Source organism: Leucopleurus acutus (assembly GCF_964270905.1).
Source record: "Leucopleurus acutus genome assembly, chromosome: 13".
In the NCBI taxonomy this organism is placed as follows: Eukaryota; Metazoa; Chordata; class Mammalia; order Artiodactyla; family Delphinidae; genus Leucopleurus; species Leucopleurus acutus.
Genome location: NC_139155.1, coordinates 55,827,138 through 55,843,026, shown reverse-complemented (window position 1 = coordinate 55,843,026; position 15,889 = coordinate 55,827,138). Strand labels below are relative to the sequence as shown.

Here is a 15,889-nt window from a genome sequence, read left to right as displayed (position 1 = left end):
ACCTGGGCGCGAGGCTGGGGCCGACGACCACGGCTTGGGTTTTCGTGGTGTTTCTCGGGCCGTGCGGTCTGAGGCAGGCGCAGCGCGGCCGGGGCGCCGCGGCCCGCTCTCCTCCCCGCTTTCCTCCCCCGCCGCTCGCGGCGTGTCCCGTGGCCCTTCCGCATTCCCGGGCCGGCTCGGGGCCGGCCTGGAATTTGACCCGGCTGGGCGGGCGCGAGCCCTCGAGGTTTGGGGGTCTGCGGGCGCCGCCCACCCAGGGCTGCCCGAGTTAGCAGGTAAAAGTAGACCTCACCTGGTTACACTTGAACTTCAGATAAAACGAGCAATTTTTTAGGTTCCGTCCCGCGCCACACTGGGGAAGGTAAGAGGGCTGCGGCCGAGCGGTCTCCGCGTGCTTTAGAGACTGCACGCCCAGACCGAGTTCTATCATTTACCTCTGCCCCTCCCGTTTTACCCCTCAGATTATCAGGTTTACGCCCTTAGCAGGCCAAGGCTGGTGACGTTTTCCCCTTTCAACCACAGGGAAGCTTTATTCAAGTTATTTGTTTTCCTTTGGTTCGTTAAAGACAATGCAGATTTACACACACACACACACACACACACAAACGCGCACACACTATATAATGCTCTTGGTCAAAACGAAACCACGAAGCTACATATTTCAATTTTTGTTCTAGATATTGTTTGTGCCCATAACCTTCAAGTTCCCTCACCTTGGAATATTACAGATAGATACTACTATTTCCGGATAATGGAAGATAGTCAACTTAATAGCAAACCTTCGTTGAGCACTTGTGATTGCCTGAACGTGTGCGGGATGCAGGGAGATGAACGAATAATCCAGTCTTATATTCTAGAAAAGTTTGATGAGAAATTAGATATCTTTGATCAGGAATTCCTATATGGTAGGAACCATGTGTTCAACACGCTATTAGCAGTAGTTCTTAAAACAGTAGCACCAATAAGAAAAACCTGGGGGCTACGTAAAAGATTCTGGAGCCCAGCCCCAGGTATTCAGATTCAGTAGGTCGAGGGTGGGGCAAGAATCTGCATTCCTAATAAGCCCCAGGTGATGCTTATAACGTGGTCCTCGGAGTTAGCACTGCCCCAAGGTCCTTAACTGAATGCATTTTCTCAATGGAGTTTGAAACCAATTGCTGAGAAATCATATCTGGTTCTAAAATATTTACTCTTTTCCTTAGCTGTAGTCTGCCCTTTGGTCCAATAATTTAAATATTTTTCCACTCCTGAGAACATTTTGGCTTCTGAGGTCTTTGTCAGAGAGCTCTTCTAAGTATGGTCTATTACTATACCATAAGCCCTCACCCTGGCCACCTTAATTAAGATCATAGCTGAGACACTCTGTACTTTGACTTTGATCTCCATATTTGTTTCTAGAACTGCTTTCCAACACAGTGGTCACTAACCACATGTGACTATTTAAATGTAAATTAAAAACTCAGTTATATTAGACACATTTTAAGTGCTCAATAGTCACATGTGACCTAGTGTCCTTATTGGACAGCACAGAGTGCATTTCGATCATCACAGAAAATTCTACTGGATAGCACTGTTATAGAAAAATAATCCTAGGGTATAGTGTTCTCTCTAGATTCAAAAGAAAAACTTAATATTAATGAAAAGCTGAATATCTAAATACCAGATAATTGTTTATTGTGGTCATTAAAAAGAATGGTTTAAAAAAAGGTAATATACTTAAAACTCAAAACAAAAATGGTGGGTATGCCAAAACATGACAATTTAAGATACATTAAACTAAAAAACAAGGTGTATATTCACTACAACTACAAGATGTATGTAGATAAATGTGAAAGAGAAGTTATGATGTCTATTATTTGAGCAGGCACATATAAACCTAGGATAAAAAGATACAGGGACTTGGGAAAACTGGCTGTTTCTTCAATATGGGATTAGCTTCAGCAATGCCTTTCAGGACAGCAAAGATAAAAACCAGGGTTGCAGGGCAATCAAGAAATTGTACACTTAAGGATCTAGAAAGACACAAACTATTCTGGCATATTGGACCTACTCAGGAAATCTAAAATAAACTATTTGAGGATCTACTTGGTACCACACATTTTTATGTATATTCTCATTAAATGCTCATAACAACCCTTTAATTAAATTCTAGTTTGAGACAATTTACTATCAAACCACTATGGACCTTTCTCCTAACCTCGGCTTTTAATCTCCAACTATGATTAAACTCCTATCACCTACCCTTTCCTGTTTTCAGAGGGAGCAGTATCCATTTTTGTTTTTCTAAGAATAATCTTACAACATGTGATCTAGGTTCTATCTCTTCCTAGCTCCTGCACATCATTCCTTTGGTTTCACTCATTTGCTTACACTCATTTGCCTTCTTCCTCTGTCTACAGACAGGCTTGAATCTCTAAAATGCTCTTTGGTCCTGCCTTCCCTTCAAGCCTCTCCTCACTGCCCAACAGCCCCTGCTGGTAAACAGAATAACCAGTATTTGAATACCTACTGTGTGCCAGACCCATTTAGCTTTAGTGTTTCTATTTTCACAACAAACGTGGAGGGTATTGTCCCTGTTAAACAGGTGAGGAAACTGACACTTAGGGCTGGGCCACCTGCCCAAGGACACAAAGCTCATCAAATAACAGGCATTATTCACTCAACCACGGCTGGCTCTAAAACCTATACTGCTCCTAATCACAAAAATGCTGCTTTATATATTAATAGATTATGTTCCTATTATGAGCCAGAGCATTACTTCAATTTTACAAATGAATAGAGGTCGAGCGAGGTTAAATAACTTTAAGGTTATAAAGCCATGATGTAGCACGAATGAGATTAAAATGCAGCTGGCCTGACCCCCAAACCCAGGCGTTGTCCGTGTCTCCTGCTACACTATGGATTCTGCACTCAAAACTACCTTAACAGCTCTGGCAGAAGTGACCGACTTGCCAAATCCAGTGGCCTCATTTAAATTTTCCTGTGTTCGATTTTTCTGTGGTTTAACACTACTAACTTCCTCACTCTTGAAATTATTCACTTGGTTTCCATAACACTGTTGTGGCTCTATCTACTAAGCTCTTTTACCATCTTCTATCTGATCCTTCTTACAACTTGCCTGCACTTCTCAAAGTCTAGTACATCTCTTGCTGTCCTTTCCCCCGTCATACTTCGTAAAAAAAAAAAATAGTTGCCTTTCCTTTCCAGAATTTGCTTTTACTTTCATATAGTTGGGCCTGCTCCCTTTTTTCCCAGTAGCACTCATAAATTCCCACTCTCGTGCAGTCATAGAGGCTCCTTGATCAAATAAAATTTGGGCCCTGGAGTCCAAATGACAATGTAATCATAAGCAGGTGGGTAAGGAGGCTGCCCCATTAGGCTGGTTTTGAAATGGTTTGTTTCAAGTCTGGTTTTCATCGTGGAGACCAGTTTTTCTATCAGATGCACTGTTGGAGTAGATGCTTTAGCTTTTTACTGTCAATCAGCTTTACTTAAGCAAAGCCTACTTACTACATAGAGAATGCTATTACTAAATGAGGAGACATTTCATTCAGAAGAGACTATCCACTGTTTCTAATGGCGGCTGGTTCTTTGAGCAGTTATCTGAAATGGAAGTGGAGATACTGCAAGAGATAATTTTAGTAGATGAGGCTACCTTTTTTTCAGTACAGAAACAATGTTATTTGTTCTTGACTGGAAATTTGTTAACAAAGCAGAAGTTATTTTTTTTTCAGTTGAAATGTAAATTTAGTTCAACAATTTCAGCATCATGGCTATACCCTGGAAAAAGTACTTTGCTTAAACCACTGAACAAAATTCAGGAACACATTAAAGGCAGAGTTAAGGCAGGTGCTAAGATTCTAATCTTGAAAGGGCCAAGAGCAGCCTTGTTACTAGTCCTACTCCTATTTTAAGCTGGTCTCCTGAGGTTGAAGAATCTAGCTCACCTATCCCGTTGAGTGTAAAGGTCTGCTGCCCTGAAGGCATTCAGTAATTGCATATTCAACGAGGTAACAGTTTTGTCCAAGGACAGTCTTGTTAATAGTAGTATAAAACATAAAGTTATAGTAATTATCAATTATTCATCTTCACAGGTTAATTGTCAACCCTCTTCACCCAACTTTCCCCCCCACTGTTTCAAGATCTTTCTTAAACTTATGAATCCTTGAGAGTCAGATTTTTGAAGCCCAAAGTGAATGAAACTGTCTGCCATTTCCTGATTAACTCTTAAAACTGTCCTGCATTCCTGCAAATAGCAGAAGTTATTTTTAGGATTGAAATAATGACCTCACTTTCCCAGGCATGTAGCTTCAGCTGTTCTGACCACGGGCAGGTCAGGAATGTCAAACATTAACAAATGAACTCATGTGAATCTGCATAAATAAACACAGTACTTCAATGAGGACTGTGTGATAAAAAGAAACTATATACAAAAAAACCCAAAACAAACCAACAAAAACCATATTGTGTTTCCAACACTTTGAAATACAATACAAAAAAATCCGCCTTTTTGGTAGAAGCATTCCATAGAACCTTTGGGGCTAAAATTGTTTTAAAAATTAGGACAAATTAAAATTACACTCAGTGGCTTGGTCTAACTTTAAATGACAAGAAGTTATGAACAAAAGATGAGAACAGATATGGGGTCATGTTGGCAGGTATGTTAAACTTTAGGATTTAAAGCTACCAAAGCTATCATACACATGTAAATTTTACAGGAAATTATTTTTAAAATTGGAAGGCAAAGTGCAGGAAACTCAACAAAGGCAGTTAAAATTGGATTTCTTTAAAAAGGGGGAAGAATGAATAGTAGAGGAGTAGGATTGTTAGGAAAACTGGCAGGATAAGGGGGAGGTCTAACAACCATATTATTTTCTAGGATTTGCCCCACTACCATTCTTTCTTTATTTTTGGCTGCGCCGCAGGCGCATCTTGTGGGATCTTAGTTCCCTGACCAGGGATTGAACCCGGGCCCTTGGCAATGAAAGTGCAGGTGGAGTCCTAACTACTGGACCGCCAGGGAATTCCCACTACCTTTCTTTAGAAGTTGCAACCAAGGGCTTCCCTAGTGGCGCAGTGGTTAAGAATCCACCTGCCAATGCAGGAGATATGGGTTCAAGCCCTGGTCGGGGAAGATCCCACATGCTGCGGGGCAACTAAGCCTGTGCGCCACAACTACTGAGCCTGTGCTCTAGAGCCTTCGAGCCATAGCTACTGAAGCCCGCGTGCCTAGAGCCCATGCTCTGCAGCAAGAGAAGCCACTGCAATGAGAAGCCCACGCACAGCAGCGAAGACCCAACGCAGCCAAAAATAAATAAATAAATAAAAAATTACAACCAAGACCAACAAAGCCAATTTGGGTAAATAAAGAAATTTTAAACAAGTAAGTTTCTATTATAAAGTTTAATTACGGTTCAGAAAAAATTGAGTGAATAACTTTCTCTGAAAAAATATATCGACTCTTTGTAGACTGCAGTTATTGGGGGAGGGGAAGGTAGGGGTAAGTTAAACTACCCTATTTTCTATTCTGAAAATGACAAAAAGTCCCATTTCCAGTCTGATTATAGAGATGCACGTGCCCCAAATGGTTGAGAATAAATACAACAAGAAAGGCAAAAGCTGTAAAGCTAAGGGCATGCAATAGGCTCTAAGAGAAAGTCTCAGAAATACCCAAAGTAGCAACAAGGAAAGTTTGGCTGGAATTTGAAGTTCTTTTCAGTCATCTTTGTCTTTTGCTCCATGTTTAAGGATGCGCGTGAACTCAATGTAATTGAAATTCCCCTTTTTGTCAATAGGTGCTTCTCTGTACAGCTCGTCCACTTCCTCATCTGTAAACCGATCTCCCATTGTGGTCAGCAGCTCTCGCAGGTAATCCTCCTGAATGGTGCCTAAAGAGAAAAGAACCAGGGATCAGAAGACACACTACTCTGAGGAGTAATTGCAAGGGGCATCTACACTTGACTAAGCATGGGCTATATGTTAAGAACTAGAAGCATGCAAATGTATGAAATATGAGGTCCTGACATGCTGAAGTCAGCCTCAGCAGACAGCTGCCTAGAAAATGCCCTGTTGCTTAGTGACATTAACCTGCTCTGCTCTACTGACCTCACCCGACATCCATCTCCTGATCTCAATAACAGTGGCTAAGCCTATGCCTAACCACAAGCCATAAAGTATGATTAAGGAATCTAAGCCTCATGGTTCCTTAAAGTAGCATGGTCACACTTATTCTACGAGTAAATATACTAAAATCATCATAAACATCAATAAAGTGCTTCAGTGGAAAGAATACTGAAGTCTTGAGGTCCAGTTTTAACAAGCTATGTTACTTCAGGCATTTCACTTTACCTCCTTCTTTTTCTTTATATGTAAAATGAGATTAAAAAAATTTTTCTAAACAAATCTAATTTTAGATTCAGTAACAAATATGTTCAGGCCCAGGATGTGCAAAAACACTGAGTAGATATTTGAGCATTAACTACATTGCAGACACTGGGATAGGCATTGGGGCTACAGTGGTGAGCTGAGAGGAAGGCTTTCTACTCTGGACTTGTGAAAGCAGGGTTCTCATAAAGCCTGACTGCCCATAAGAATCATCCAGGGAGCTCAAAACAAAACAACCCCAGAGGCCACCCGTGACTTATTATCTGTTACTGATATTTTAAAAAGGCTCCCCAAGTAAATCCCACGAGCTATCATGATTGAGACCCACTAATGCAGTAATCCAAAGGTAATAAATGACCATTCAAGCACAGAAATTTTGAAATTCATAAAGTAAAAAAAGAAAAATCTGACAACTTCCTTGTATGTGAAATTAAGCTAAAACATTGATAATATATTTCCTATGAGTTTAAAGTGTAAGGTCAGTTCACAAAAGAAACTCTAGATTTATGGATTGTTTTTGCTAATTCAATCCTAGATTAAAAAAAAAAGTTCTCCAAATCTTAGACTTTTAGCTTGTAGAAATAAATCCTCATCTCCAGCCAAGTCATTCAACTATCATGTAAAATCATCATTGACTATGTGCAAGGGACTGTGGTAGGAGCTGGGAGGGCTTACAAAGATGGGAATGGAATGCTGGTGAAGACACAGCTATTATCCTGGGATCAGGGAGACTGTGATGATTAGAAATAAGCACATGGGCTTCCCTGGTGGCACAGTGGTTGAGTCCACCTGCTGATGCAGGGGACGCAGGTTCGTGCCCTGGTCCAGGAAGATCCCACATGCCGTGGAGCGGCTGGGCCCGTGAGCCATGGCCGCTGAGCCTGAGCGTCCAGAGCCTGTGCTCCCCAACGGGAGAGGCCACAACAGTGAGAGGCCCACGTATAGCAAAAAAAAAAAAAAAAAAAAAAAAGAAGCACACAACTAAAGTAGAAGCTTAGGTGGAGTATGTGCCAGTAGAGACATACATAAAATACTTTGGAGGGGGAAAGGGAGAACTTTTACGTCCTCCCAGAGGTCAGGAGAAAATAGTATGAAAACACAGGTAAGGCTCTATAAAGAAAGTGACCATTGAGATGACTTTGAAGAATAAGTAAGACACTTTACTCTTTTATGGTTTTATTCCCTTCCACTAAAATAGTAATACCCATTGACTGTAAAAAATTCAATCAATACACAAATGTTTTTAGCAGGAAAAAGGTCTCTTCTGCCTGCCCCTTCCCTACCCCTTCCAGAAATAGCTGTTCAGAGTCTTGATTTCAAGGGGAAGGAGGAAGGAGGTGGTATAAGGAGGAAAGGCAGAGGCAGAAATGGTGGAGGTGAGTCAGGGCAACAACGCATGGAGGAGTCTGGAAGGAGGTTAGGAAGAGTTGAGGGTGGTCTACTTGAACAGGCCAAATGAGGCCCTATCGCGCAGAGTCTTGAAAGCCAGAGTGGGGAGACTATGCTTCCATGCCCAAATTATGCTTGGACTGTGTAACCAGAGGGTGTGCCTTCCTTCTCAAAAACTTGCTATGTGAGTTACCCCCTTATCGGGCATGTATTTAGTTAACCTTTTGGGTGTCTTTGAGAGTTCACTCTATGCAGGCAGTAAGCTACTATCTCATTTCCTCATTTAATCCTCACAACAACCCTGAGGTAGGTAATATTACTGTCCATCTTACAAATAAGAAAACAGAGGCTTAGAGAAGTTCAGTAACTCTGCCTGAAATCACACAGCTATTATGCAGAATAGGATTATGAAACCGGGGCACCTGATTCCAGAGGGAGAGGTTAGGTACCAGATCTAAACACTCTCAGAGCCGAGAGGTACCTGATAAACAAACATAGGATTGTACTGGTGTCACCGCCTACAGCAATTTAAACTTTTCCAAGATTGCTCCAGTAAAAGATATTGGTTTGACACACATTTATTGAGTATCTGACCCTTGTGGAAGTATTCTAGTAAAGGAGGAACATAAGTTTCCTAAAGAAGTTTCAAATATACCTATTAAATTGTAAATTAAATATTTAAGGGCAGAGGCAGTGAAGTGAGTGACTAACAAGCCATAGGCAAAACCTGTCCCCCCAAATCCCCCAAACCTCAGGTATGGTATAAACCTGAGGGTATTATATGTCATCATATTTCAAGTTATTATATATTTTAGTTGCCATAACCAAAAATTAAATCACTTGCTAATTAAAGGTTACCTCAGACTTACCAGTTGCTTCTTCATCAAAGCAAGCAAAAGCGTTTCTGATGACATCTTCTGGATCGGTGCCATTTAGCTTCTCCCCAAACATCGTGAGAAACATGGTAAAATTTATGGGACCTGGAGCCTCATTCATCATGGCGTCCAGATACTCATCAGTTGGATTTTTCCCTAAACAAAAAAGAGGGTCATAATTTTAAGAGGGTGATAATTACACCACAAAGCGCATCAACAATTCATCATGGTAAACATTTTGACAAGAAAGAGGGTCATTTAAACAGTTTGCTATTTGCATTCAAGATAGCAAAACTATTCGGAAAAATGTCTTCTCAATGAATAGGATCTGTATTAAGAGTGTGGAGACTGTGTGCTGTTCCACTGGATGTCAGGAGGAATAACACTGCTCTCACAATCAAGATCAGTGTTTGCAGTGCATGCACGTACGTGGCTGGCCCCCAGCCTAACCCTGAAACTTGGCCAGAAATCTGCAGGTGTTCCGGGGACCATGCTTTGGGAAACAATGCTCCAGACTTCGAATCTTAGTGAACTGTAACATCATTAGATTGGCTTCACAAAGCATCATTAGATTGGCTTAAGAAATAAATATAAAAGGTGTTATAGAAATTCTATTTGATTTATTAATGTTAAAACTGATCAGTACCCAGGGAGGCAAGCATATCATGCAAGTCTTCCTTGTCGATGAAACCATCTCTGTTCTGATCGATCATGTTGAAGGCCTCCTTGAACTCCTGAATCTGTGACTGGTCAAACATGGCGAACACGTTGGAGGTTGCGCGCTGGGGGCGCTTCTTGGTGGTCTTGGTCTTTGCTCTTTTGCTCGACATGGTGGCGGTTAAATCCTAACAAATAAGGGAAATACAAGAAATAACAAAAAGTAAACTGAACCAACCTTCCTGATACGTTTGAGCCACTTAGAGACGTGTCTAAAGACTATTCCACAGGATAGTATCACTTGGCAAAAATCTCTCTCAACTAATCGATACCATTATGCAGAGACTCAATCTACAAAGAGAAAAACGAGACTCATGCTTTGAGTTCACTCATCCTTAGTAGTTGTGACGAAACTACGACCAACATTAATTCAAAGCTCAGAGCATTATCAACAAGATTTCCTGTCCCCAGTACTACTGGACAGCTGATTAAGGACCAATAACCCAATCTACTACTTAATAACAATACAGAAAACAAGAAACAAAAAATGTTGGGTTCTGTACATCAGTGCTATGGAGTACTGAGGGACATTAGCTCATCTTCAACAGGTCTATCCTTCTGCAGCCCTAGCTGAAACCAGCCTCCCATTCTAAGGTGGACAAAAAGAAGGAAGGAGGATTAACTGATGGGACAGGTCTTCATCTCCTAATCTTACTGCCAAATACCATTCTTCCACTCGCAACTAACATTTCTTATCGCACCCTCACTCCTGGAATCAAAGTACTTCAGGAAAGATATCTGTTAAAAGGCTAACTGAAAAAGTATAGAAAACTCCAAAGGTAATTCATCAATAATTAAGTTTTGTAAATATTTCCACTCTATCCTAACCAATTTGTTGCACAGAGCTAAGCTAAATCACTTGAGGTGACTAAGTCCTCGAAACAAAAACCAGAGCACAATAAAAATTTTTAAAGCACTTTAGTTTTTAAGAAGTTTTAGAAAGCATTTTAAGAGGTACAGAAACTACCTTTGCTCTCTAATCTAAATTTATCCCTGTAAAATTTAAGTTAAAAATAATGTTTAATAATACCTAAGATGAAGAGGTAATTTTCCTTTCAACACAATCTTTAATACTATAAAAGTTTGTTTGAAGTTAAAAATCCCACAGTCATCAGATAATAAAATTTTACCATACCATCTTTCAGAGCTGAGGTGGCAATGGCAGTCTGCAAAACCTCTAACACACAAGACTGAGACACTGTATTCAGTTATATTCTTTGAAGCAGGTCTAAAATAGGCACTACTGATTTCACTCTCTGACCAGGACAACAATTTTAAAGCTTACGTTCTGAAAACAACATTTAACTATGATGTAGCAAAACACTATGCCCTTACTCTAAAAATAAGTCTGTGGATTGCAAAGAATGAAGTACTACCTAGATGTCAGTACTGCAAAGTGACTTTAGAACACAACGCTCCACATGAGTTTAAAAACTTATTACTTACATTCTTTCCTTGATTACACCACATCAGCCAGGCTAAATTCAATTATGGAAATAATTAGAAAAGCTCTGACTCTGCCTCAGATTTTCTTTTTTTTAAGCTAAATCTGTTCTCAGATTTTAGAAGGAAATTCCACAAAGGAGAGTCACAAATTCCAGTCCATTAAATATAGCACTCCTAGGATACACTGGAATGTGTTGCTGGTAAGATACACTCTACGTGACATAGCAGTTATGATATATACTCTTCCCTAGTTTCCAAGTTTCCTTTAATCACCCTTTTATGAATGCATATTTTCACTCTGTAACACCTCTGGATGCAGTAAATCCCACTATTATCTAAACTATATGGAACTGTAATGTCCCCCTCTATTCTAAATGCAGTTTTAAAAACTACAAGGAGTTATAACATATATGTATTATTCTTCCATCTCTTAAATGGACTCCAGGACTTGGGTTAGCAGTTGAGACCCAATGAGTGGCATATATTTACCAGTCCACGTCTCTTTAATATTTTAGGTATGCCATGTCTTTGCAAAACAAAGCACATCTTTAAAAAGTCTGTTTTGTTTGACTACATTATATTCCCCTAATGACACGCAAATGTCAGTTATTTTAAGAACAAAGAAACTGATGAAAATTATAGGTCAAATGGTTGATAAAACTGATTTTTTTAATCTACAAAACCTCATAGGGCTTCCCTGGTGGCGCAGCGGTTAAGAATCCGCCTGCCAATGCAGGGGACATGGGTTTGAGCCCTGGTCTGAGAAGATCCCACATGCCATGGAGCAACTAAGCCCGTGCGCCACAACTACTGATCCTGCACTCTAGAGCCCACGAGCCACAACTACTGAAGCCTGTGCACCTAGAGCCTGTGCTGTGCAACGAGAAGCCACCGCAATGAGAAGCCCGCACACCACGACGAAGAGTAGCCCCCGCTGGCCACAACTAGAGAAAGCCCACGCACAGCAACGAAGACCTAACACAGCCAAAAATAAATAAATAAAATTATAAAATACAAAACAAAAAAACTCATAATACTCAATTTGGTGCGGGTCCTCTATACACCTTTTTAAAACTTAGTTTGGATTATAAAGTAACACACACCCACTTCTTGAATTTTGATATATTTCCTATTTAGCCTTTTTACAGTTGCTTTTTTTTTAAATAAATAAATTTATTATTTTTGCCAGTGTTGGGTCTTTGTTGCTGCGCACGGGCTTTCTCTAGTTGCGGTTAGTAGGGGCTACTCTTCATTGGGTTGAGTGGCTTCTCATCGCGGTGGCTTCTCTTTGTTGCGAAGCACAGGCTCTAGGTGCATGGGCTTCAGTAGTTGTGGCACGAGGGCTCAGTAGTTGTGGCCCATGGGCTCTAGAGGGCAGGCTCAGTAGTTCTGGTGCACGGGCTTAGCTGCTCCACGGCCATGTGAGATCTTCCTGGACCAGGGCTCGAACCCGTGTCTCCTACACTGGGCAGGCGGATTCTTAACCACTGTGCCACCAGGGAAGTCCCCTATTTAGCCTTTTTAAAATCATGCATTCTTTCAATTTGTAAATGCATTCTAACATAGTTTTTAAACATTATAAAGGTTTTTTGGGGGTCAGAACTGACAGTGGTCTCACAGAATTTTTCTTTATCTCATTCGATACTTAACCATCAACCTTTAATATGATCAGCAGAATTACATTCATGTGCATTAAATGTCATGAGTGCTGATTATTATTTAAGAATTAAGAAATGTAAGGTAGGTGTGCTATCTTCAAGGAGCTTAAAATATAGTTGGGGGGGCAACTTTAAAGAAATGAGATGATTGGTTCAACTTATGAAATGAGTCACACAGTTTTCATTCCAGGAGTATGGCTCTCAAGTTAAAACAATGCGTAACAAAAATGAAAAATAACTCAAAGGTGGTACATGATTATCAAATATTGTGAGTTCAGAAAAGATCTTTGTTTCTAAAAGATTTGGGCGGGGGGAGAAGACTGAAAAATCCTAAAAGCTACAAGACATCCTTAGAATTAAGAGACTTAAATGTTAGTCTTAGTTCTAACAAATTAGGGTAGTTAATTCTACCAAAAGCTGGTAGTATACCGTTGGGCAAGTTACTACCTGGGCCTTTACTTTTTCAAGGAGGTTGGATTCTGATCTGTGAGTTTATCTCCCACCAGAAACCCAGATCCTTATAGTGACAGGGAGTTCAGCTTTGCAGTCAGTTATTTCAAAATAAGGAAAGGGTGTTTTTTATTTTCCCCTACCAAACTGAAAGTATGGGTGGAATAAACACTGGCGGAGAGGGAGCCAAATGAGGAACAGTGCTATGATCCGAAGGAGAAGATCATTGATGACAGATACTGTCATTGTCCTCCTTGCTATGATTCTAGTATGCTGTCCACTTTTACCCTCCCCAAACGAGTCAACCTATAACCCTCTGCATGTAACAAGCCTTCAGCAAACATACAACTCTCATGAACTAGGGCAAAATAAAACTGAAAATATTTTATTCATCAATGTAACTATTCTTTATTTAGGGTGGGAAGATTGCCATGAAGGCACCTGAGATTTCCGAGTTATGTCCTCACTCATCCTAAGTTATAGTCTAGAGTCTTTTTTTTTTTTTTTTTTTTTTTGCGGTACGCGGGCCTCTCACTGTTGTGGCCTCTCCCATTGCAGAGCACAGGCTCTGGACGCGCAGGCTCAGCGGCCATGGCTCATGGGCCCAACCGCTCCACGGCATGTGGGATCTTCCCGGACCGGGGCACGAACCTGCGTCCCCTGCATTGGCAGGCGGACTCTCAACCACTGCGCCACCAGGGAAGCCCCTAGAGTCTATTTTTGAAGCATTTAATTTAAGATCTTTGGTGTGAAGGGCTATATGTTGTATGGAACTTGAAAACCCACAGACTCGCAGAGCCAACTTCTATTAAATATATAGAAGAGATTCAGTCAAGGAGATTCAGTTTACAGACCTGAAGGAGTATAATCTTGTCTTAATCAGGGAAAGGGAGTGTTGGTGGTAATGAATTTCTAGATTTATCCTTTTAGCTTGATCAAATAGGCAGAGAATCATTCAGGGTTATGACAAGAGGGATACAAACTATGTAAGGAAGATGTTAGACTAGATTAAGTGATGGGGGAAATGTAAAATAAAGATCCTCAAAGAGGCTTTCCCCACACATCAAGGGCAACCAGAAGATTTTTCAGAATTTCTAGATACTTTGGTTTCATTTATAAAATGGGATTAATCCATACCAATATTACATTAGATTACTCTAGTTAGAATCCTAGAGTCCAGCGTTTGTAGTGGTAATAAATGGAAACTAATCCTAAGACTTTTTCTACAGAACTAACACTCAAATTGATAGTATTCTGGAAATATGATTATATTCTTTAAGGAAAAACTCCCATTTTAGAAAACACTTCTTAATGTGAGAGCACGTAGTATCTGCTTACCAAATCTACCGTCTCATTTAATCAATGCACTTCTTTTTTCAAAGCTAAGTATATGTAATTTTGGGGGGCTAACCACGGCTTTTTAAAAGTACATTTTCAGGCTGGTGCTTCCGTTCCAACTAAAACAAGTTTTTCAATTCCTATGCAAACTTCCGGTAGAAGGTAGGATTAGTTCCCTTAGACTGCCACACCCAAAAAGTTCTCAGCACTTGACAAAGGCAATTCTTTGTCGTGGTTCACTTGCCAGTAAAGCGTCACTTTTTTAAATAAAAAGCTTTAAATAAAAAGGCTTCCAGAACATGAAACAAACAGTAGTAATCTTAGGAAATATTCACTTTCTTCACCTTTAGATATAAAACTTTTTGCACTTAAGTTAAAATCTCAACCTAACGCTTATTTCTGTTTCAAAGTTCTGTAAAGAACTGATACACTCTTTGATAAGCCTATTCGACTACTTTAAAAGGAAAACACTTTGGGAAATTGACTTAACCCCGAGTTTCCATCCAAGAGTAACACGGTATTGTATTTTGGAGTTTTTCTGGAGCCGCAAACTAAACCCCGAACTCCTCTTTGTCCAAATATCACTTAAAAATAAAACTCTAATTACAAAAGTGGACACTGAGCTGAGGAAGTCGCTAATTTGAGGTGGTTATTCCCACTAAACGTAGCCACACAGCTGCAACAACAGATGCAGCGCGGGGGGGGGGGTGAGGGGGGCGCACTGGGCACAGTTTTTGCGCAAACTCTCTTGAATCGGGCAAGTTTACGTTATAAACTAAACTTAGTCCCAGAGTCAGCTCCGCTGGGCTCGGGTTTCGCAGGCCTGCTGTCGCTCAAGCTCGCGGCGCCAGCAGAGTAAGCCACACTTCCCGAGCTCCTACTTTGGGCAAAGGAACGAAGTCGGCGTCTGGGCCGCTTCCGGCCGCGGCCTTCGATGCTGGAGCTGGCACTGGGGCTCGAAACCCGGGAACCGGCTGGTACACCTGCCCAGGTGCGCTCCCGGCGCCGGGGGAGCGCCACTGCTCCCCCCAAGCCGTCCCGAGGGGATGCGCCCCGAAATGGGCCTCACGCGCCCGACCGCGAGCACCACTCACCCTGCTCAGCCGCGAGAACTCGAACGCTTCAGGGAACCCCTCGCTGCCCTGACTGCCGCTACAAACTCCCTTCCACTCCCAGAGACGCTGCAAACAACTCTTCCGGCCTCCGCTTAGCGGACCGGAAGGAAGCGAGTCACCATTCTCTGCTAACAGTGTGAGCCTGGCTTAATGGAAGGGCGACGGAGCGGGGGAGTTGCCGCTGTGCTCAAAGGGCGCAGTTTTGACCAAGTGCATGGGAAGGACGTGTAAAGCGGGCAACTTAGAACGTAGAAGAAGGTGTAATGGTTCGCCGGGTCTGATGACTGAGTTTTCCTTTTTTTTAATACCTCTTCTTACAATGTAAGCTTTTCTTCCCCCCTTTCCTCTTAGCAAATGGTTGACTCTGTCCTGAGGGTTTGCCCCTCCGCACATTCCAGGGCCCGGCCAGGGGCGGGGCCCAACAGCCCAAGTCCTTGTAGGGAAATCGCGGAGAGGGCTTCGCGGCCCACGTGACTGGCCTTCGCCCCGCCTCAGAAAGCCCCGCCCCTGCCGCCGA

The 15,889-nt window shown here is 41.6% G+C and overlaps 1 protein-coding gene across 1 annotated transcript; it reads right to left on the bottom strand.

Annotated features, from left to right (window-relative positions):
- Positions 1-5,388: 5,388 nt before the first annotated feature.
- On the bottom strand, positions 5,389-15,463 carry LOC309970719 (myosin regulatory light polypeptide 9). The gene is made up of 4 exons (XM_082853275.1): positions 15,352-15,463; positions 9,295-9,493; positions 8,643-8,804; positions 5,389-5,888 (listed from the first exon to the last, which is right to left on the bottom strand). Exons 2-4 carry the CDS (start codon positions 9,476-9,478, stop codon positions 5,716-5,718), a joined length of 519 nt encoding a protein of 172 aa, XP_082709401.1. The 5' UTR covers positions 9,479-9,493; positions 15,352-15,463; the 3' UTR covers positions 5,389-5,715.
- Between the last annotated feature and the right edge of the window lie 426 nt (positions 15,464-15,889).

Bases quoted from the DNA above. Each gene is read 5' to 3' on its own strand.
- LOC309970719 (XM_082853275.1), bottom strand. From the start codon at position 9,478: ATGTCGAGCAAAAGAGCAAAGACCAAGACCACCAAGAAGCGCCCCCAG. The intron at 8,805-9,294 runs GTACTGATCAGT...TTTTTTGTTTAG, and splicing joins TGATATGCTTGCCTCCCTGG to GGAAAAATCCAACTGATGAG. The intron at 5,889-8,642 runs GTAAGTCTGAGG...TTTTCTCTTTAG, and splicing joins CTTTGATGAAGAAGCAACTG to GCACCATTCAGGAGGATTAC.